The 21,845-nt window shown below is 38.9% G+C and overlaps 1 protein-coding gene across 1 annotated transcript in view; it reads left to right on the top strand.

Annotated features, from left to right (window-relative positions):
* Positions 1-21,845, top strand: part of prkar2aa (protein kinase, cAMP-dependent, regulatory, type II, alpha A) — a 47,213-nt gene that overhangs the window by 21,776 nt on the left and 3,592 nt on the right. The window contains exons 3-10 of the mRNA XM_084917001.1: positions 9,419-9,454; positions 14,402-14,538; positions 15,224-15,330; positions 19,800-19,941; positions 20,401-20,502; positions 20,732-20,806; positions 20,909-20,974; positions 21,298-21,436. Coding sequence (XP_084773127.1) covers positions 9,419-9,454; positions 14,402-14,538; positions 15,224-15,330; positions 19,800-19,941; positions 20,401-20,502; positions 20,732-20,806; positions 20,909-20,974; positions 21,298-21,436 — 804 coding nt within the window. The remainder of the gene's footprint in view (positions 1-9,418; positions 9,455-14,401; positions 14,539-15,223; positions 15,331-19,799; positions 19,942-20,400; positions 20,503-20,731; positions 20,807-20,908; positions 20,975-21,297; positions 21,437-21,845) is intronic.

Genomic DNA, 21,845 nt, shown 5'->3' with positions numbered 1-21,845 from the left:
CTTACATCTTTATGCTTGATATATTGCTGTGTCACTACTGTTGCACTGTAATGCTCCTGGTGCTGGCACCTTGCTTCAATAGCTTCACACTTCAAATTATGTAATGGGTCATTTGTGACAGTTGCTCATTAGAAAAGGATATTATAAATAATGCTGCCTGCAAGCTGCAAGCTTTGATGAAATGTTGTTCTGTATTTTTTCTGTATATTCAGAAATCTTCTTGAAATATTGTGATATAATTTTGAGGGTATATTGCCCCTATTCCCTACTATGCATTTAGTTAAATTTAATAAAACTGTATTCATTAAAAATTGTATTAAAAAATGTATTATTGTTGCCGACTGCTTATATATATATATATATATATATATATATATATATATATATATATATATATATATATATATATATATATATATATATATATATATATATATATATATATATATATATATATAGGGGTACATGTGTAAATGTTATCTGCGGAGGAGGACATGCAGGGTAATGGCAGAGAATTTTTTTCCCCCACTTCAGACCAGTCTGCCAGTCCTCTGTACTTTTCCCTCCAGTGAGTGGATTTGTATTCAGTGTACAAGGGAGTGTGCAGTACTTCTCGAGCTGATGATGTGTTTTATTGAGTCTGCTTTTGAGCTTGCCAGTTATGTGTCTACATCTCCTGTTTGTGTGCCTATATGAACACCTTTCTTATGCTTTATGTATCTGTGTGGATTGCTCTTTCTGTCTTGCTGTGGGTCCAAATGCCTGTTTAAGCTACTGTTTGTAAATGCATGCGAGTGTGTTTATGTGAGGGCGTGCCAGCAGAGTCTTGCTGAAGTCCTTGGCGGCTAGCTCTGGAGGAGAGGCAACACGTGAGGGGAAGCTCCACATCTGACCCTGACCCCTGACGCTCTTATCAATCAGGCCTTGAGAGGCGGAGAAAGTAAGAGGAACAGGCATAAGCATAGAGGCTGAGAGGACTGGATGAAAAAAGATGGAGAGAGGAGGAACAGATGGCAGGAACTGTTGCTGAGCAGGGAATATGCTTTAGGTGAGGGGGGAGAGAGGAATAGATAGAATACATCAAATCCAAATCACAAATGTCTGTAAAGTCATAGTTTATTCTCAGGGCTAGTACCAACTAAGTTATTATATTTGTTTTTTTGCATTTATTGAAAGATTATTGAATGTGTGTTTTTATATTTTAGATGTATTCATAGATCAGCTGTGAACATTTTAGATGCAGTTGTTGTTTTTTTTTCTATGAGACATAAAGCCACAATATCAAAACAATAATACTAACATTTCATTTTTGCAGGTTGAGCCAAGTTGTAGGGATGAAACTATACAAATTTCTCAGCAATTGGGAGTTGCTACTGTGGAATTAGAGATGAAAAAGCAATCAATCATTACACTTCTTCAGCTATGTTTGATATGCTGGCAAAATAATGGTCTTCCCCCTCCCGTAATAGGACCTGTGCATGTGTATCATTTTTTAAACTTGAGTTAGGGTTAGACTTTAAGGTAAATTTTCTTAATTTAATAAAGGGTGTCAAATAGTCACACATAGACTATTTTCAGTATTGTTCTGAAAAATTGCCAGCAGCACATAAATGCCAAGCACGATCAAGTCCCCGTAGGGCTGTGCGATATGTCCAAAATCCTCATATCCCGATATTAAGACATCTATCGTCCGATAACGGTATAAATCACAAAAATGTAACATTTTCTGTAAATTCTGTGAATCTCGGGCAGCTCGACTTGCGTGAAGTGTTTCCAGCTGGGCGTTGCAAACCTGGAGTCGAGTGTTTTAACTGATGCATGAAACTATACATTTTTAGACATAGGTTGTAACGGCCACCGTTTTCTTTGAGTATTTATTACACAGCGTGCTGCGGGGAAAAGCCTGTTCTAACGTTTGAGTCTAAGGTTTATTTTTTAGCACCTGACGGCTCTTTTTTGCTTCTCATCCGTAAACACTCTGCATCTTTCACGTGATTCAGTTTATTTTGAAAAGTCTCAACAGGATCTTGAGCTTTATTGTGAAAGGTTTATGTGGAACAAGTGGACACGCGGTGGTTTTTACCGCTGTTTTACCGCTAACGACAGCGCATAAAAACAAACACTTGTCTGTCTGTAGTGTGGTTATATTAAATATAAGAGAAAGAGAACTTTAAGAAATTAATATAGCCACTACAGTGACCATCAAAAAAAATATTGCTGTAAACAGTTTATTTTGCGACACCACGAAACAAACGATAGCGTAAAATGAAACGATAGACGTTTTTACATCGTCATCTGATATATATCGTTATATCGAACAGCCCTAAGTCCCCGTCACTATTTTATTCTGCCAGACTCATTCTGTTTAATAGATTGAAGACTAAATGGTGTTTGACTCTCTGCCAGGATGGCTAATGTAATGGACTGACCCGGTCTTTTAAAAGCCAAAAATTTCCTCCATTTCAGTGTTACTATTCCAGGAAGAGTGGTTAAACGGAAACTAGGAGGTGTGAGCAGCTAATACCAGACAAATCCAAACTTGTCACTTTTTTTCTTGTAGCACTACGCTTTGAAAGCCAGCACTGCTTCCTTAGTTTAAGTTGGGGCTCATTTATTCCTTGTTAACTGTAGCAGATCTCTTTTGTGTTTTCTTCAACTGTACCTCTCAAACTTGTCAGTATTATTAGCGTCATCACCTAGTAGGCCTGTTGTTGAAGCAAACATTGCAGAATTGGAATTTGAAGCCTCTTGTGGCTAAATAACTCATTTGGTCTCCTCCAGCTAACTGAATGATGTATCGATGGGCTGAGCAGACAGTTACACACTGAGAAAGGTTGCAAGGGAAATCGATAGAAAACACCAAGCAGGGAATCTCTCTCTCTCTCTCTCTCTCTCTCTCTCTCTCTCACCCCCCCCTCATATCGGTTTGCCGCTTCCTGTATTTATGCACAGTCTCAAGTCAGGGTGCTCTCTTTTTTTCCTTCCTTTTTTCCTTTTCTGTATTGATAGTCATACAAGGTAGCTCAATAGTCATCACTCATCAAATGCTATCAAGGCATTTTATAGTCTTTTTTTCCTTCACTTTGTTTCCCCCTCCACAGTCAGAATCACTCTATCACCCCTTCTGGTGTTTTTGTTTCTTCCTCTGTGGTCCCCTCTCTATTTTACTCTTCCCTCCATCTGTTAATGCTGTTATAGCTGTGCGTGGGAGTATAGGGAGGGATGGAGAGAAATGGAAAAAACATGAGGAGGGGGGTGCTCTTCTACTTGTTACGAGCTGGATTGTTTGGGGTGGGGTGGGGTGGGTGTGTGTGTGTGTGGGGGGGGGGGGGGGGGGGGAGATTGTGAAGGGGGTTGTGTTGTTATGGCAATGAGATCTTCTTTGTGTTAGGTTGCCAAGGCAACTTCAGGCGTACACTTGGTACCGCCACCACCACCACCCTACCCCGCCCCCAACCCCCTCAGCCACATGACTGCAGGGAGAGCACTTCACGCTTTGCATGCGCAGCCTTATGCACCCACACACTGGAAATGCATAAAAGCATGTGCACACACAATTTTATTATATCTACATCCTTTTAACAGAGGACTCTGCAGACTGACAGTACCCAAATCACTTTTAAACTGACTATTGTAAACAAACTATTTTACAGTTAAGGTTTAGATATACTTTTTTTTTTCTTAGCCATTAGCATGGACATTTGAAAATTATCCAAACATCTACTGGCTACACTGGAACACTTGATCAGCAAAGTCATCAGACCAGCGTCGATGGGTTTTTAGAGTAGATTTATTTTTAAATATTAGAGATCTACTTTTCAGATTTTTTGGGGGTGGGGCTGAAAAGATTTCTGCAGCACAATTGTTTCTCACCTCAACACTGCACCTAAATCACCCCGAAAGATCCACGTCTACTTGCTGTTTCGTTTGTTGACTTTGGTTGCAGTTTGACACACATGGTGGTGAAGTGCATAGCTCTAAAAAACCACAGGACCAGAGAAAAGTCATCTCACTGTTCATGTCACTGCCCAGACTTTATATCGCATTAAAATGGTCTGTTCTGAAGTAAACACAGTGCAGCAGCAGATCGCCAGTGCAGTGATCATCACTTATGTGAACTGCTGCAGATCAGCAGTTTGTGATAAGATCCTGCGGGTGTAGCTCCTCATACCACTGTCATTTCAGTGCAACCTTCATGGCAGCACTGAAATATGGTTGCAGTATCACAGCAGCAGTAATCCCAGGGCAGCGCTAAATATATCAGAGCCCTCAGTGTTATATGGAATCAAGCAGTATGCTGCCTACAATCAGGGGACACAGACAACCAACGGGAACTTAACCTCCTAGGACCTGGTGTCCACATATGTGGACATCACATTTTGGGTTATTTAGACCAAAATACTAAATTTAGCTCTACAAGGGCCTGATATCCACTTACGAGGACATTATACTGCCACTGTTCTATCGAAATTTTAAACGAATGTCCTCATATGTGGCTCTCGTTTTTTTTAGAAACAAAAATCAGGTTCAAAAAAAATCTGGTAATTCTTTGTTTTTATATTCATCGGGTCCCAATATGCCCAAATATCAAAGATAAATTAAAAATGCATGCCATGGAAGAGTTCGAGTCTTAGGAGGTTAAAAGCAATTCTTATGGACTTGTCTCTGCCCAAAAGAAACTAGATGAGACTTTGAAAACTTCTGGACTCTAAGAAGAGGGAATCAATCTTTTGCATTCAAATAAAAAACACCAAAAAACCCAAAAGAATTTAGGCACCATTTGAGGATACAGTAAAATCACGGAGGAGGACAGTATTAACTTGTAAAATATGTGATTAGTTAGTCTTTTAGATAGACCATATAAAGGAACGTGAAACCTAAGCAACAGTGGTCCGGAAATCAGTGTGTGCTTTAAATGTAAAGGGCAAAAGTACAGACAACAGCCGTAAAAAAAGTATTGTCTGCATGTATTCAGTCAAACAGCAGTGAGGTGGGCATTATAGCAGCTTTTTGCTGAACAAAGTACATCAGTGTTTCCAAGCATGGCCTTTTGTGGTCTATGTGTGGATCTTAAATTCTGTGTGAGGAAGAGGGAAAAAAAAAAAAAAAAATATATATATATATATATATATATATATAATTTTTTTTTTTTTCCTCTCTCGTCTTTGTGCCTCTTGCCTGCAGTACCTGCAGCGATCTGACCTATTCGTGAGTTTGAGTTGGATCAAAACAAATCATTTTAAGCAGTTTGGAATGCGTCCTCCCTGTTGGTGGGTGAATGGTAGCGCTTTAAGGGAAATGGGGATTGTGTTGAAGGGAGAGAAAAGTGTGTTTGGGAAAGGGTAAAAATTAGGTTAAGATGAAGTTAAATCTTCCCAGTTGGTGTCGGGATTTTTCTCAATGCACCTCTTTTAAGAAACCAGCTTATGTTATGTTTTTCGTTCAGTGTATCACAAATTGTATATCTTCAGACCTACCAAGCTCTTATGGAAGAAGGGCTGATAGATGAATGAGCAGGTGAACCTGAGGTCACTGATGGAAGAATGTTAGTGCTATGTGCATGTGTGTTAAAGGCATAGTACATTGTTATGGATTTTAGCATGTTTAGCATTGATGTCTAAGTTAACTACAGCACATATTCATCTTGTTAGTTATAGAAAACAGTATTCTAGTTTATTCAAGAACACTTACAGTCAGTGATAGACCATTTAATTTTAACCCTGAACTAATGGGTGGGTTGTTTTCCAGCCTTGCTTTTCTGCAGGCTTCTCCTCGAGTGCTGTGTGCTGACCACATTTCTTATGGACATGATTTCCAGTGAAAGAGGTGGAGGAACAACTAAACATGTGAAAAAAGGGCAAAAAGTATACTACTGCTCTCTGTGAAGCTAAGACTTGTTGACTTTGGTTGCATGACGACGCATCTGAAGTCAGAGTGTTGTTAGACTTTCCCTTTGTAGCTTGTAAAAATCAATAAGAAGATGTTTTTAAAGCTCATCACAGTAATTACCAATATAGAAAACAGTGTTCATTTATGAAGCCATACTGACATCACTACTGTAAGACATAAGTTAGGTGCCCCGACTGAGATTTCTTTCTAATTTCACATGAAATATATTAGGCTCCCTGTTAAATAAGTGAAATAGGATATCAGTGTAATTGTGTGTCACCACTGACTGCTCATGTGATAAACAAAACAGTGACCCTTTTGTAGATAAAAAGACTACTTTTGGATTTTTTATCTGTATTTATGAGCCATTTGTGGGGTGTTTTTGTTTTGTTTTTTAGACAAACATTGGTTTGTCAAAGTGCTATTTTACTTCTCCCCCCCCCCCCCCCCCCCACTTCATGCATTAGTGTTGGCAAAATGAAAATTAATCTACTTCCTGTTTTGGCTAATGTTAAATCACAATCTGCCAAGGACTGCTTCAGTTGGGCGTGTAACTTTTATGGGAGGCTCCGACACTGTTTTACTCATGCATGGCATTAAAACTGAACATACAAGCAGGCAGATCCAGATTTCAAGTAAAGGAGATCACAAGAACCTGACTATCTGGTATATATGTGAGAGCTAACACACACACACACGCACACTTGTGTATCATTTACTCTTGGATGTGACACAGATGTCAGTGTACTATTAACTAGGACCCCTCTATGGCTTTATCTGTTGAGCCAAAGTAAGCCTGATCTCCAGAGAGAGCAGGCATTGTTAAACCCTCTCCATATCCCCAGATGACTGCAGTAAAGTGGTGTGTGTATGTGAGTTTTCCCCAAGCTCCTGTCTTCACAGTCCAGATCTAATTTGCTCTGACAGGATGGTAATAAGGTAGCAATAGACACATGCTGTGTGTGTGTATCTGTATTTCAGCCGTGAACCATACCCACGCTGGCTTGTAACAGCCCACTGCTAGAAAGCAGGTGTTTAGAACCTCAAACTTACCCTCTGCGTGCGTAAATGAAGGCCATGTTGCACACAGACTTAAATACTCACAAGCACATACAAACTCGAGGGCACAGCTGTTGCACTGGCTTTACCGAAGAAACACATTATGTAACCAACTTTAGTTTGTCTAGATAGAAGTGATATCGTCTCATTTTGTATCTCATTTGAAAACCTATCAATGCACTAAAGTAGATATACTTCCCAGCCATAACTAACACACACACACACACACACACACACACACACACACACACACACACACACACACACACACACACACACACACACACAGCTAATACATTGTTTCACTGTACATATGTCATCTCACTGTTCATATCATCTACACTGCTATCTATTTATACCCAGCTGTGTTCTTCCGGGCTGCCATAGCTCTGAAATTTTTCTTTTGTCAAGTGCGCAGGACTTGAAATCATGACCACATATTAAACTTGATTATAGTTGTTGTTGAAACATTTCCAGGAAACATTCCCTGATTTAGGTAGGATGTTTTTCCTGTGTTTGGGTTTAATGTTGTTACTAACATTGGCTAAAGCCAGGTCCTGTATAACTATCAAAGTAACACAGGAAATGAATGTGTTATTGTCTCTGAATACTGAATACTCTGAATAATAACGGCTAGAAATGTTAAAGCTGTTTTATTTCCTTTGAAGAGCTCATTGCCCTGTTAATAATTTCTTTGCCACAGGGCCTCACCGGTCCTTGATCTTGAGAGGCCATAAAGCCAGGAGAAAAGATTGTGAGCAAAGGGATGGCTTCCTGGCAAGTATTCCTGTGGCTCAGCTGGGAAAAGTCTGGGGAAAAAAACAAAACAAAACAAAAAAAACAACAAAAAGGGGCAGCACCAGCAGTGAGTGTAGCTGCTCCATGCCCAAATGGTCAGCTTACACTCACAGAACTAGACCAGTTTCAGGCTGTAGTCTCACCCAGTTAACTCTAAGACTACAGCCCTACTTTTCATGACTGGTATGCACTGTGGATAGCTCGTTTGTAGCATGATAAAGAGTTCAGTATTAATACATGCAAGTTTATTGGTGTCCCTAAGGAGAAAGGCCTTTACTAGGTGTTTTAATCAAGACTGAAGGCAAAGTCCATTTCTTGTTTTATTGCTCCTTGTATCATGATTGACACCATAAAGGGACTTTTTCATGATTGCTCTTATTTATAAATTATAGGGCAGTGTAATAAAAGAAGGGTTGCTCCACTTTATTTTACACGTCACCACATCTGAAACTGTATTGTAATCTGAGTTCATAGTGCACTCCATCCACTTGTATGAACATGACGCAAATTGATAAGCATCTCTGTGAATATGCAGTTATTAATGTAAATGCATTGACCATTATTTGGCTCAGTGTTTGTTTAGTTTGTACAGAGTACAATGTGTTTAGCTTTGGGTTTCAGGAATACATTGTTTTTTATTGCCCAATCTGGGATGAGCAGAACTCAGAAAAACACATCATGCCGCCTCATAATTTGTTTTTTCCTCATCACATTGCATTGATCTGCAGCGATTACCGTTACATACTGGTAGTGGAGGTGCATGCTGTTTTGAGTCCTTGAAAGCTGAATTTGAAAGCAGAGACAGATCACATGTGCTACCCTGGCGGCTCAAAAATGTTAACAGCGCCCCAGCAGCATCTGTGCATCCAAACAGTGCTTTGCAGCAGCTTGAAGCTGGCTACACTGGCCTGCATACAAGTCGTCTTGTCGAAGCAAAATATAAACAAACCGTAAACCTCTGAACGCAGAAACCTGTCGACACTTGGGGGGGAAAAATTGTGTTGCTTATTTAGGCAACCAAATGATTATTACATGTAATGTGATCTGTCAGCTAGATTTTATTCCAGCATAACCTTCATTACACGTATGATTAGTTAGAAATGTTTTACTTGTAAACATGCATCTGAGACTTCCTTATTAAGTTGTTTGTTAATATATTCATATCTCTATTTTGTTTTGTTTTTTGGTGATCAACTTTTGTTTTATTTTTCCACTTTGTAGTCATGAAAAAATGCATCTCTTCAGCTCAGGGAAAGTGTGTGTGTGTGTGTGTGTGTGTGTGTGTGTGTGTGTGTGTGTGTGTGTGTGTGTGTGTGTGTGTGTGTGTGCTGGTGTCTTTAGTCACTGCTCATTAATGTGTATAAAGAGACTGATAACTGCTAATCTGAAAATGCTCTTTGTTGCGTTCTCATATCTCTTAGCCTAAATCTCTCCTGGTTGCACTTGGTTTCTCTCTAAATCTTCTTGCCCACCTGCATCTCTGAATGTGTCCCACTTTTAGTCTCATTATTTCTGTCTGTCTACCTTTTGTCCAATCTCCTTCAATTATGAACACCGTCTATTCAGAGCACAAAATAGTTATATGGATTTTTTTTTTTCTTGCATATAATCATGAAATTGTATTAAATGTCACCACATTAAAACATAATTCTTTCTTTCTGTCTGTTCACAGCTCCACCACCAAGCAGATTCATCAGGAGAGTGTCAGGTAAGTTCACCAGCGTGTGTTTGTGTGTGTTTGACGTCATGTCCCCCAAGTGTAAACCACACCATTGGCGACATTACATACATCACTGCCAAAACAGCTTACCAACAGTTTATTTGTGTGTGTGCGTGCCTGTGTGGCTGATTAGTATCTGCTTTTGCAGTAGAACGGTGTTTAGGCATTTTTTTGGGGGGGTAATCACTGTATTTGTGCACGTCACAAATGTACAACAGTGTTAAGAAGCTTCACTGTGGTGTGTTTTGGGTCTTGTGCATCTGCCTCGTCTCTGTTTCTGTGCTTTAGCGTCTGTGGTTTGGTGTGCACTGTGCTCTTGTTTTCTCACGCTCCGTCATACTTCTGTAGTGTTTACACGAGTGGCTGAATGTCGTCAGCCGTCACAGAGCGCTGCACTTTGATTAGGCTCTGGGTGTGTCCCCTGATGTTTATCTGCACTGCCTTTTTATCATTACTGACCTCCTGTCTTTACCACAGTCTTATGGTTTCCTTGGAGAAATTGCACATTTTAACAGAAATTGCACATTTTAGCAACTTTATTTTCTTTGTTTTTTCTTTTCTTTTTTTAAAAGCTAATTTAGAACAATGACATTTTGCTGCCCAGAGGTCCTTGTTGCTATGATTTGATAAACAAAACTGTTCAAATATTCTTTGTTGACAAAGATACTGTGTGGTGCCACAACCTTTGTTGTGGTAATGTTGTAAGACACGATGATCCCTTCTGATCCATGAGGAAGAATTGCTTTAATATAACAACAAAGATGGAGCGTCACTGTGCTGCTCGTCATGTTTCCCAGAGCTGTCACTGCAAAGATTCTTCAGAAACGAAGGCCCATGTTTGTAGTTTTCCTTTTCAGGCATTTGTATGTATATTCAATGATGGCTTCATTTTTTATTTTTTTGGCATTTTGGTTGTGATATACAGTCCTTTGCAAAAGTCTTGAGCTCCCCTTGTTTCTTTATATTTTACGAGGAGCCACACTTTTTTATTTTTAAAGTAGTCTTGAGCAGTAGTTCTCTTTCTGAAGGTCTTTCAAAGGTTTTCTTTGGAGTTTGGCTGCTTTTTCACGCATTTTTAGTCCAACGTATGTACCTGACCTTTTACACAGGATGCTTTTCTTTTTTTTTTCTCTCTTTTCCTACCTAGAAATCAGGAATTAATCAGTCCTGTATCTACACATAGCAGACAATCAATTTTCAATTGTATCCTGAGGCAATTTGTTACTAACAGCCTGTTGCAAAAACAAATTTGCTCCAGTTTAATCTTTTAAAAAATCCCAAAGAAGAGCTATTTGAAAAACTGTAGAAGTGGAGGATAAAGGAAGAGGTTATAGGCCTTAAAAAACACACACAAAAAAAACAAACAAACAACAACTTACACCAGATGAACAAATATCCCACGAATCCCCAAATTTCACAAGAACTGGATTGAAAGTCAGTGGGGACAGGTCTTATGGCGTGATGAATCCAAATTTGAAATTTTTGTTTAAAATTTCTGTTGGTATTGATGGAGAAGGAAAAAGAGGTTCAACAATGTCTACAGCCATCTGTAAAACATGGTGGAGGCCCTGTCATGCTTTTCAAGCTGCACGTCAGTCAGTGGTGTTGAGGATCTTGTCAAAATTGATGAAATTATGAACCCAGAAAGCTACGATCAGATTTTGCAATATATCTAAAAGGCAGCCAAAATCCAAAGAAATGCGTTGTCTGTGTGTTTCATTAAAAATAAAGGGGTAGTCTGCCCTTAAATGAATAAGAGAAGAAAAGGGAGTAGAATACTGTCCAGAAAAGGTGTAATGATGTCATCCAACAGTTACACAAAAGCATTTACTCTTTACTTTTCTAAATGGTGAGGTAGGTGTAGCATCCAAAACTTAATATGTGACTAATTTCACAAGGAGATTGTTATTTAGATACAAAGATGTTTGCCTAAAACCTTCTTGGCATTGTCTTGTAATTAGGATTCCTTAATAATTAGATTATTTTGTGATATTAAACCACTGGTCTGTGGTTCATTTAGTAACAGGCGTGATTTCACTTTCAGACCGTCTAGTGCAGTGTTCGACAACACTTCCAAATAAGTTAATTAAACAAAGATGGGGCATCGTTTGTTGTGGCTTGGCACTATAAATCAAAATATCCTCTCTGTACAGTGATATTATGAGAGTCCTGTTTTGTATTGTAGCAGTTAATATGAGGATCTGCTCAGAGTTTCTGTCCGCTCTAATGCAAGAACAAATAGTTGGGGGGAGAGGGCCGCTTTCCAAGGACGTGCTAAGTAAAGGAATTTCTGATGACGTAGTTTAAAGTGTTAAACAAAAAATTCAGCCTTGGAGCTTTTAAACTGTGCTTTAAATCAAAAAATGCACTTATCATCATTATTTTCTTTTTTAATAATACAGCGTTTGGTCCAAACACTTGTATTTTGGGGCAGAAAAAGTAAGGAATAACCTATTTGGATGATCCAATATGTCCATCACCTTTGTGTGTCTTGGGTGTGATGCCTCATTGTTTAAGATTGTGTTCTCACTCCTAATTAACTACCATATTCTGAATTGAAGAGCACTGAAACTCACACTTTTGCATTTTTATTTCTTCAAACTGAAACAAATGAGTTAGCACATTGACTCTCTAGAGATCACACTGCTTCAGACATCATTGTTATGACTGCTGGAAGAGAAGACTCTACTCTTGTGCGCGCGCACACACACACACACACACACACACACACACACACACACACACACACACACATGGAGGCATCAATGTGTTTTGTGAGAAGTGGTGTCTCTCTCTACAGAGATGGAGGAAACAGATAAATAGTGACTATCTAAAATTACCTTGTCAGTGTTTGTCATTCACTGTGGCAAAACATGTCGCTGCACGTGTCATTTCCTCAATCCAGTGTCCTGCGGTCCTCTCTTTCCCTACGCTTGTGTGTAGAAACATTTGTTTGTTTTTCCTTGTCCAGAAGAATGTGATAAAATTGAATTATCTTACAAACATAATTATCTTACATACACACACTTTTTGTTGAGTGGACTCTGGGCTGTTAAGAGTGGTTCATTTTGAAGTTAAATTAGTAAATTAGCTTACCAGTTTACAATGTAAGGGACAGAGTAGTGTGTTTTTGACAAGGTTTGTCATTTTTAAGGCAAGTTTTTGGTATGTTTATAACAATCTTATTATATTTTTGTATGCCTTCTTGTCCTGGTTATTTAGAGCTTGGTTAAGTTATTATACAGTGCTATGCAAAACTCTTGAGCCCCCTTATTTTGTTTATATTTTGCTGCCAAGCAGCCAGACTTCCTTCAGTTGTTTTTTCTTTTCTTTTTTTTTGTGTTGAGTAATAATTCTCCAGGCTTTCTAAAGGTCTTTATATTGGCTGCTGTTATACTCACTCACATCTGACCTTTCTCATAGCAATCTTTTTTTAAAGACTTGACACTAACATATGAATCATTAAGGAGTTAAAAAAAAAAAAACCTACCTAATTCAAGGGATGAACCAGTGTTGCTTCTACACATAACAAAACAAGCCATAATACCACATAATTTGTTTCCATTTCTGTAGTTAAATCTACGAAAAATCCTAGCAATAACGCAGGCATGAAATTGTATTTTTTTTCCACTAACAAAGTGATCAACAAAGAAGCTATTGGCTGAAAAGAAGGGGCAGCCATAAAATAAAAATAAAAAACTGTCTCCAGCAGATGAACAATACCTGAAAGTCATGTCCTTACAAGAAAAAAAAAAAAAGCCAGCAAAAACCTGACACATGGCCTGAAAGATGCTTTCCTTTTAGTCGATCCATCTAGTATTCACTGAAACAGTCTCAGTAGAATAATGGCTGTGCTGAAGCCATTCTTAACTTAACTAACCCGAACTCTTTCATGGCATGCATTTTTAATTTCTCTTTGATTTGACTTTTGGGACCTGATGAATGTAAAAACAAAGAATTTCCAATTTATTTATTTATTTATTTATTTTTACCAGATTTTTGTTTCTGAGAGAAATGAGATCCACATAGGAGGACATTCGTTTAAAATTTCGATAGAACAGTGGCAGTATAATGTCCTCGTATCAGGCCCTTGAAGAGCAAAATGTATTATTTTGGTCTAGACATCCCAAAATGTGATGTCCACATATGTGGGCGCCAGGTCCTGGGAGGTTAAGGTAGATGTGGAGAAAAGGCCGAGGTATGCCACATTCCACAAGAACTGGACTGAAAATCGTTGCAGACATGTAGACAGGAGGACAGGAAAAAGGTGCAGCAGTGAGAGTTTGCAGCCATCTTTAAACCACGGTGAAGGCTTTACAGTGGTTTCAGGCTGCATTTCAGCCAGAGGTGTTGGGTCTTGTCAAAATGGACAAGAAGTTATGAAGAATCACGAAAAATGCCATCAGATTTTGATGCAGCATACAATACTATTTGGAAAGTGTCTAGTAACAGATTAATTTTTCAGCATGACAATGATCCCAAACAGACTTCCAATGGAGTAAAAGCATCCCTGGATACAAAATCCCATAGTGCAATGCCATCAGTCACAGTGGCTTTGGGACCTGAACATTATTGAAGCAGTGTGGGATTATCTTGACAGAAAACAGAACAAAAGTTAGCCAACATCTAAAGAAGAGCTTTGAATGTCCTTCAAGAAGCCTGGAGAACTATCCTTGAAGACTACTTAAAAAAAAAATACAAGAAAGATTGCATAAGAGAGTTCAGGCTGTATTGAAGAATATTTCCATGTATGTTTGCTTGTTTCAGTTAATCACTGCATGTATTTCCCATTTTCCTAACAAAATATAAATGAATGGGGATGGGTCCAAACTTTTGCACCGTACTGTAATTATGTTTTTGGTTGAAGTGGCTTAATGCTTACTCTGAAAGAGTAGTAGAAAACTGTATTTTTTACCTGGATTTCTTTGTCTGTAGTGTGTGCGGAACCATTAAACCCAGACGAGGATGACGAGGACACTGAACCCAGAGTGGTTCACCCAAAAACAGACGAACAGCGCTGCAGACTGCAAGAGGCCTGCCGAGACATCCTACTCTTCAAAACACTAGATCAAGTAAATCAGTCACACAAACAAACAAAACAAAACAGGAAGAGATGTGTACACAGATGGTTAGCAATGGATAAAACTATTTAAAAAAAAAAAAAAAAGGGGAAAAAGGTTGAACAAAGAATGATTCCTGAAGGGATGCCTTCCTCATTAAACCTGTCAGTGAGGCCATGAAACAATATTTATTATTAACTTTCCCCATTTGTTTATTCAGGTTTCCTGCATGCTATGAGATACGTAAAATACTCAAACATTTTTTATCCACCCTGCAAAGAGTAAATCTGAAGCATCGAGAGGGTACAGTGCAGTAGAGTTACACGCAAATAATGCTATATTACTACTTGTGGTGTTTGTGTGTGCAATGAATTACTGTCTTGTTTGGGTCACATAAACAGCACAGGTAAATTATGTTTCTTAAAGTCAATTGCTGTTGGAGTAAATCTGACACTGTGAAAAAAAATATTGTATTGTGGACTCGAAAATGGTCCTCTTCCTTTCCCTTGTGTATTTTCTAATACCATTTCCCTGATGGGATAATTAAATTTCTTCTCGTCTCCCTTCAGGAGCAACACACACACAGAAGCTAACTGAAATTATTGATGCACGAGCGCATGCGCACACAAAATATATTTTCCCTGTTACTCATCTTCCTCATTTGTGGCTGACATCCTTTTTCTGTTCCCGTATGAAGGAGCAGTTCTCACAGGTGCTGGACGCTATGTTTGAGTTGATTGTTAAGCCTCAGGAGCACGTCATAGACCAGGGACATGATGGAGACAACTTCTATGTCATAGAGAGGTAAGAAGCAGATGCCCGTGTCAGATCATTAAAACTGGGACTGTTTGTTTATTCAAATACAGCCTGTTTATTTAGGCTAGGCTGGATGGCAAAAAGGCCAGTGATGGTGTTTTACATCATATTTGTTGCAAAAGACGGTGATGACCAGAGTTCCTGTTTTGTATATTTGAGTTATTATATTATACTGAAAGACCAGACAATATACATTTGTATTATTTAAACCAATGCAGTGCCATATTCCTGCATCATAATGTAGCATCAGTCTGTATGGAAAAGAGTCAGACAATTATGAGCCTCCTAAAGTATAAACCATAAATCCTTCCATTACATCCTAAACAACTGCCAACTAGATCTGACATAGTGATATCACTTAGAAAGTATATTATGGTAATTAAGAAATGAGTAGAAGGTAGTTTAAAAAAGCACGGCTGTTATTTTAGAAATCAGTAAATAAGTTGTGACTGCTGGTCATAACAGTTGGGCTTGGGTTTGTGCATTGTTCAGGTTTGACAGGCGTGTGTATCTGTGTTTATGGTATTAGTGGAGCTGTGTATTTCACCTGCTGTATTGTTAATGTAAACACATGGTGCGTTCACAGGTCTTTACACGCCAGGTTAAAGTTAACTTGCATTAAATATACCCTCCGTGTTATATTTAATATGGAAAAATGAACACATTGTGATTGGAAAATTATAATTACTCATTCGTCTGCAGGAAGTTGTGCTGATTGCTGCGGTAGCTTTCTCAGGCCTTGGTGAAATACAAACATTTTAAGTTCATTTCAAGAGTTTTGTACTTTAAAATGTTAGATGCAACTTGAAAGGTTTCCATGGTGATCTCGAAGAGTACAGTGCTCTTGTAGGATATAGCATCTCTTTGTCGCTTACATTACTCTAACCAAAGTGATTACTTAAGAATGACTTAGGGATTACTTGCACTGAAAAAAGCCTGACCTCAAGATGTCAGTTTTTAACCTCTACCACTGAAGAGAGAACAGACTTCCCACTGTGTTTCTGGTGGCCTGCCAACGTTTGTCCCACCCTGGCCTCAGTTCATTCTTGGCATGGCTCATATCAGTGCAGTACAGCAGTGTAGTTCCACTCGTGTGCTATCGTTTCATCTGCATACACACTTTTAAACACAGGGTGATCTTTGTACATGAGACATGCAGTGACCTTTATGAGCAGCATGCCTGCCTGATCATATACTATCCTGTGGTTTTTTTCCTAGCCTGTGCAAAGTGTAGGTGGCAGCTAATGTCACGAGCAGGGTGGGGTGTGAACATGGACACACAGAGAGACGAAGGGATAAACAGAAAAGAAAAGCAGTGAGGATAATAGGATAAAGTAACATTGCTTGTTTCCCATTTAATCTTTTTCTTATGTCACTGAGGCATATTTGTATTATAGACATCTCCTGCTTTCCTTATGGTGTCGTATTATTAATCAGCTTAAACAGATTGGTCTGTTTCTGCTGTCAGCTGATTCTGAATGGCATAACTAAATGGGTTTGTGTAGCTGGCGTGTGTGCCACTATATGGTAAATGTCCACTTAACAAAATCATAGACAGTCAGTTCTAAAGCCTCTAAGACAGGAAGTGGCTAGAAATCCTTCAGAGCTCCTCAAGGATGAGGAGTAAATATATAATGGGAGGAGTGACGTGAAAGATGTGAAAAAGGATCATTGTTGCTTTCAGCTGTGATTACTTAAAGTGTTATTACTGTAATCATTAAATTAAAAGTTTCAGTTTTGAAATCATTAAGTTGCGTAATCTTTCTCTCCTGCCTGGATTTTCCCATGAAAGCTGTAATGTCTTATATGTTTTCAAATCACTGTGAAGCTCAGTGCCCAAAATAATTTTTTAATTCTGTTTACTGATATTGAGCATTTGCACCGTGTATCTAGTTTAAACATCACTGAAGGCTGTGCCCAAGGGTGGGCTTAGAAAAATTATGTACACATCCCCTAAGTGCAGGAAGAAATATCTGTTTGTCCTTGAGCAGCAGTTCCACAAATATACTCGTCGCGTTCTCATTTGCTGCAGTTTATCAAGAAAGTACATTTAACACTAGAAACACTTCAAAAGCACTGAACTACGTTAGTGTGATGTTATTCCTAGTGGTTGAATGAAGAAACAGAGGTGGTGAAAGAATCATGGCTCTTTGTTTATATTGACCCAGACATATTTATCCAAGCATGAAATTTATCAGTGACCACCAGGTTTCACACCTGTTTGGTTGTTGAATAATGTGTGAACAACACATACAGATGGGTCTAGAGGGGGGAAGAAAAGAGAGGCTATAAAATTGTCGAAGTAACTTGCAACAGCTTTAATCCGCTTTGGCATGGATTCTACAAATCTATGAAACTCTACCAGAAGGATTTAACCGATGTAATGCTAATACAGCTTTCAGATCTCATATCATATCTACTATCATTTAAATTTAATTCATTTTCAATTTTAATTTATCAATGGATTTGAATCAAATCATCAAGCCATTCATTAACTTCTCTTGCCCTATGAATGGCAGAATGGTCTCACCATAGGATGAAGGTGACCACATCGAACAAGTTTGCATTGATTTGCAATGAACAGATCCACCAGATCCTTCACTGCTTAACTTTCTCACTCATCTGTAGCTACATCTTAACTTCAGGCAGCTGGTGAAACAGGTTATCATTGTTCCCTCTGTCATGATAATCCAGTCGACGTAAGCTAATACTCACTCGCCACCGATAGGGTTTTATCCCCTCTACGCAGCCAATGGGAAGACTGGCTAGCCTACAAAATGAGGGGTTAATCCTGCCAAGCAACAACGCTGCAAATTACCTACTGCAGGTTTAATCCTCATGCAGACAGACAGGGAGAGTGGGCTTCTCAACTGAAGCATTAGTCTCAATGAGTCAAGTAGGCACTATAACCTTTTTTTATTAGACAGTGGGATAATATAACAAATCCAACTGTTTTCCTGTCATGTTTTCCTGCTATTAAATCTTTTACATAATGGATTGCAAAACAGGATGCTTTGTAAAATGAAAGAATTTGAATGCAATGATTTGCAAAACATTTGAAGTACATTTAATTGGTAGAAGAACAATGAAAAAACAAAAAATGGTAAAAGTGAGGAATTTTCTTGAGTTTGAAAAATATATGATCATTTTAAATTTGATGGCAGTACCACATTTTAGAAAAGTTCAGACTTTTGTTAATCACATTTTCTTTCAAGCATGGCTAATGGTACTGTTGGAGTTATAATAGTGAAATGTGTTGTCATTCTCACTAAATATTTTGAGCGGTTCAGGCAATCCTCTGTGGTATTTTGCATTTCATAATGTACCAGATGCTTTTAATAAGCGACAGCTCTGGACTGCAGTCAGATCAGTTTATCACCCCAACACTCTTACTGTGGAGCTATAATGTTGTAAGAAAGTAGTTTGCTATAGTCAGGCTGATACAGATACAGCAGCATGTACTACTTCAAAATTTGCATTGCTTGTTCGGTGTCGGTGTCCATAAACATATGTGAGCTAATGCCTCCAGCCCATAGAAATCGCCGATGCTTATTTTGAATGGTGCAGTCCTGATGGCACCTCTGTACCTAAATGAGCTTGTGCCCAGAGGATGTGTCATTTACACTTTTATTCATTGCTGACAGTGTTTTTCACACGTGTTCCTGAGCTTGTATGAACCCACTGATTTTTCCATTATAAAATCTTTTATGTTTTAAATGTAGTGCCTCCTCGGGGCCTTATGATTCTGCCTGTTCACTGTTAGTTTTCAGCCTTGTCCCTTGGAAACAAAGATTTTCCTTGTTATATTACACTGAGAGATGTATTACAAATTATTGAGCTTCTTCTTACACAGTATTTCTCAGGGAAATAGACACTTCTCCATCTTTACTTCCTCTCTGAGATGCTCTTCAAATTAAGTGAGTTTTTGCAGTGATACGTTTTCCCTGGTTATACATATGCGCGCCCATCAATCCATTTTAGATAGCTTCACAGAACATTGCAGCATCTTTATGTGCTTACATTACTGAAATATAGCATTGAAATTATTTGCAAATCAATGCATTCTGTTGTTTTGTTTTTTTTCTTTTTAAGAATAAACACAAGTCACCAAGTGTGCCACACTATCACGGTCCTATCCACAGGATAGAGATGCTCTGTAAATAGATAACCATGTACACCATTTTGTAGTTAATAAACATTACTCATTTTGGGTGATCAGTGATGACTGTCATCAAAAAACCTCTTATAGCAACTAAAATGGTACATTTTTTCAAAGCTTGTGGAGAGGTTGAACACAGTCTGAGGAAGAAACCATAAAATGTTTATGCAGATCTTGAATCACTTTCTTTGAAACTGCAGCTCTGTCCAAGTGCCCTACTTTTCTCACTTTGAGACTCTGCCGCTGGCTTCTTGTTATTTCTAACCTTCTGTCCATCGCTCTCTCGCCTTCTCTCCAGGGGTGTGTATGACATAGTGGTATCAGGAAAATGTGTGGGTCAGTATAACAATAAGGGCAGCTTTGGAGAGCTGGCACTCATGTACAACACGCCACGTGCCGCCACCATTGTAGCCACCCAGGACGGAGCTCTATGGGGACTGGTAAGAACTTATAATCCACTTTAAATCCTTTTCTAAAGCCACCACCTACATGAAACTCCACATTATTAAGCATTTTCTAACTCCATTTTGTTCTTTGTTTTTCAGTAACATTTCAGTTATGACCCCTTTGAACTTACATCAGCTGTTGTACATCTGTTGTAATAGTATAGCAGCCTGTACGGGTCTGTAAAGCTCAGGTTTAAACTGTTTTCATTGAAAATTGTCTCCAGAGGATTGCATTGTGAAGGCTGGGAGCTGTTTCTGTGACTGAACACAGTTTAATAGGCTGTGATGCTGAAGCATGTTAAGAATGGACTCCTGTAATCTATGAATGGAGCCAGTGGCTTTGTAATGTCTTTTGCCGCTGCAGCTCCACCTGCTGGCCAAGCAGAGGAAGAACAATGTGACTTTTTCTCTATATGAGGTATTTGTTTATTAGAGACATTTTTCCTCTCCTAGGACCGTGCTACATTTCGTAGACTCATTGTAAAGAACAATGCCAAGAAGAGGAGGATGTACGAGTGTTTCATTGAGTCAGTGCCCCTACTCAAATCACTGGAGGTGAGTTATACTTGGATTGGTTTGAAATAAGCCTCATCTTACTCAGTTTAGGTCCCCCCCACCCCCACCCCCTCATATTAAAGAGTCTAAAGTTCAGCAGAAAGTATAAGAATGTGATTGATGAATCTGAGATGAGCTGGGATTGACTTTGGGGGTATTTGCAACATTTGACGCATTTCTTCTACAATATTGCCATTTTCCCTTAAATGTTTGTCTTCTCGCTTTCCAGGCAACAGAGAGGATGAAGCTAGTTGATGTATTAGGAGCAAAGCAGTTCACAGATGCTGAACGTATCATCACACAGGTGAGAGATGTATTTATCAGCTGTAGTTTCATGCTGCAGCGTTGAAGGTCTTTACATTCATATAGAGCACTATATTTATAAGTGTCTTTTCTTTCTCCTCAGGGAGACAAAGCTGATTGTTTCTACATTGTAGAGTCTGGGGAGGTCAAGATCATGATGAAGAGTAAAGTAAGAAGCTCAACTTCTTTGAATGAATGTATTTTCAGTGCGCATTTCTATAAGCAGAAAACTTAGGATCATACTTACTGGTTTAACAGTATGCAGTTAGACAAAAGCCTGATTATATTCTTTCACCAGGTAATTTCTGTACAGCACAATAGCAACCCACACTCTCCATTGAAATCCATCACAACACAAAAGCGTGTCCTCTATTTGCCTAGCAACTATGGGAATCATGATTGTCTGCTCAGTCTGCTGAGTGCCTCTTGCTTCGGGGTTGAGGCTCCTAACCTTTAATCCTGTTCCCTTTTCTCCTCCCCCCTCTCCTGCAGACGAAGGCAGACCACGCAGACAATGCGGAGGTGGAGATAACACGCTGTACCAGGGGTCAGTACTTCGGGGAGCTGGCCTTGGTCACTAACAAGCCCCGGGCCGCCTCAGCCTACGCAGTGGGAGATGTCAAGTGTTTGGGTAAGACAAAATATACTTGGACATCAATGCCAATCCTGCTATCTCAAGGATAGTGATAAGGAACTTAGATGTGTGTAACCCTTGTATATAGTTGGGCATCATATAAAATCTGTGAATGAGTAGTATTTAAACCACTCAAACTTTCAACAGGTCTGTGGTATTCATTTTCTACTAATTGAACTGTTACAAGCACTTTGGCCTGAGATATCAAGTGGCATTTGAATTTTGATTAATTCACGGCCGGCTGTTCATCACCTTTTTTTTTTCTTTCTTTCGTTTTTGATTGAAGGTCATTGTGTCATTATTTTGCCTTTAAAGTGGGTACACTAATTCAGGCTCTTCAGAGTGTGTATGAGCAGCTCTTCAGTTTTGAAAATGAACAGGATTATTATTATTTTTTTTTAATAAC

The sequence above is a fragment of the Perissodus microlepis genome, chromosome 20 (genome assembly GCF_051167445.1).
Source record: "Perissodus microlepis isolate ML-2025 ecotype Zambia chromosome 20, ASM5116744v1, whole genome shotgun sequence".
Classification (NCBI taxonomy): domain Eukaryota; kingdom Metazoa; phylum Chordata; class Actinopteri; order Cichliformes; family Cichlidae; genus Perissodus; species Perissodus microlepis.
This window is presented reverse-complemented; position numbering and strand designations above follow the sequence as displayed.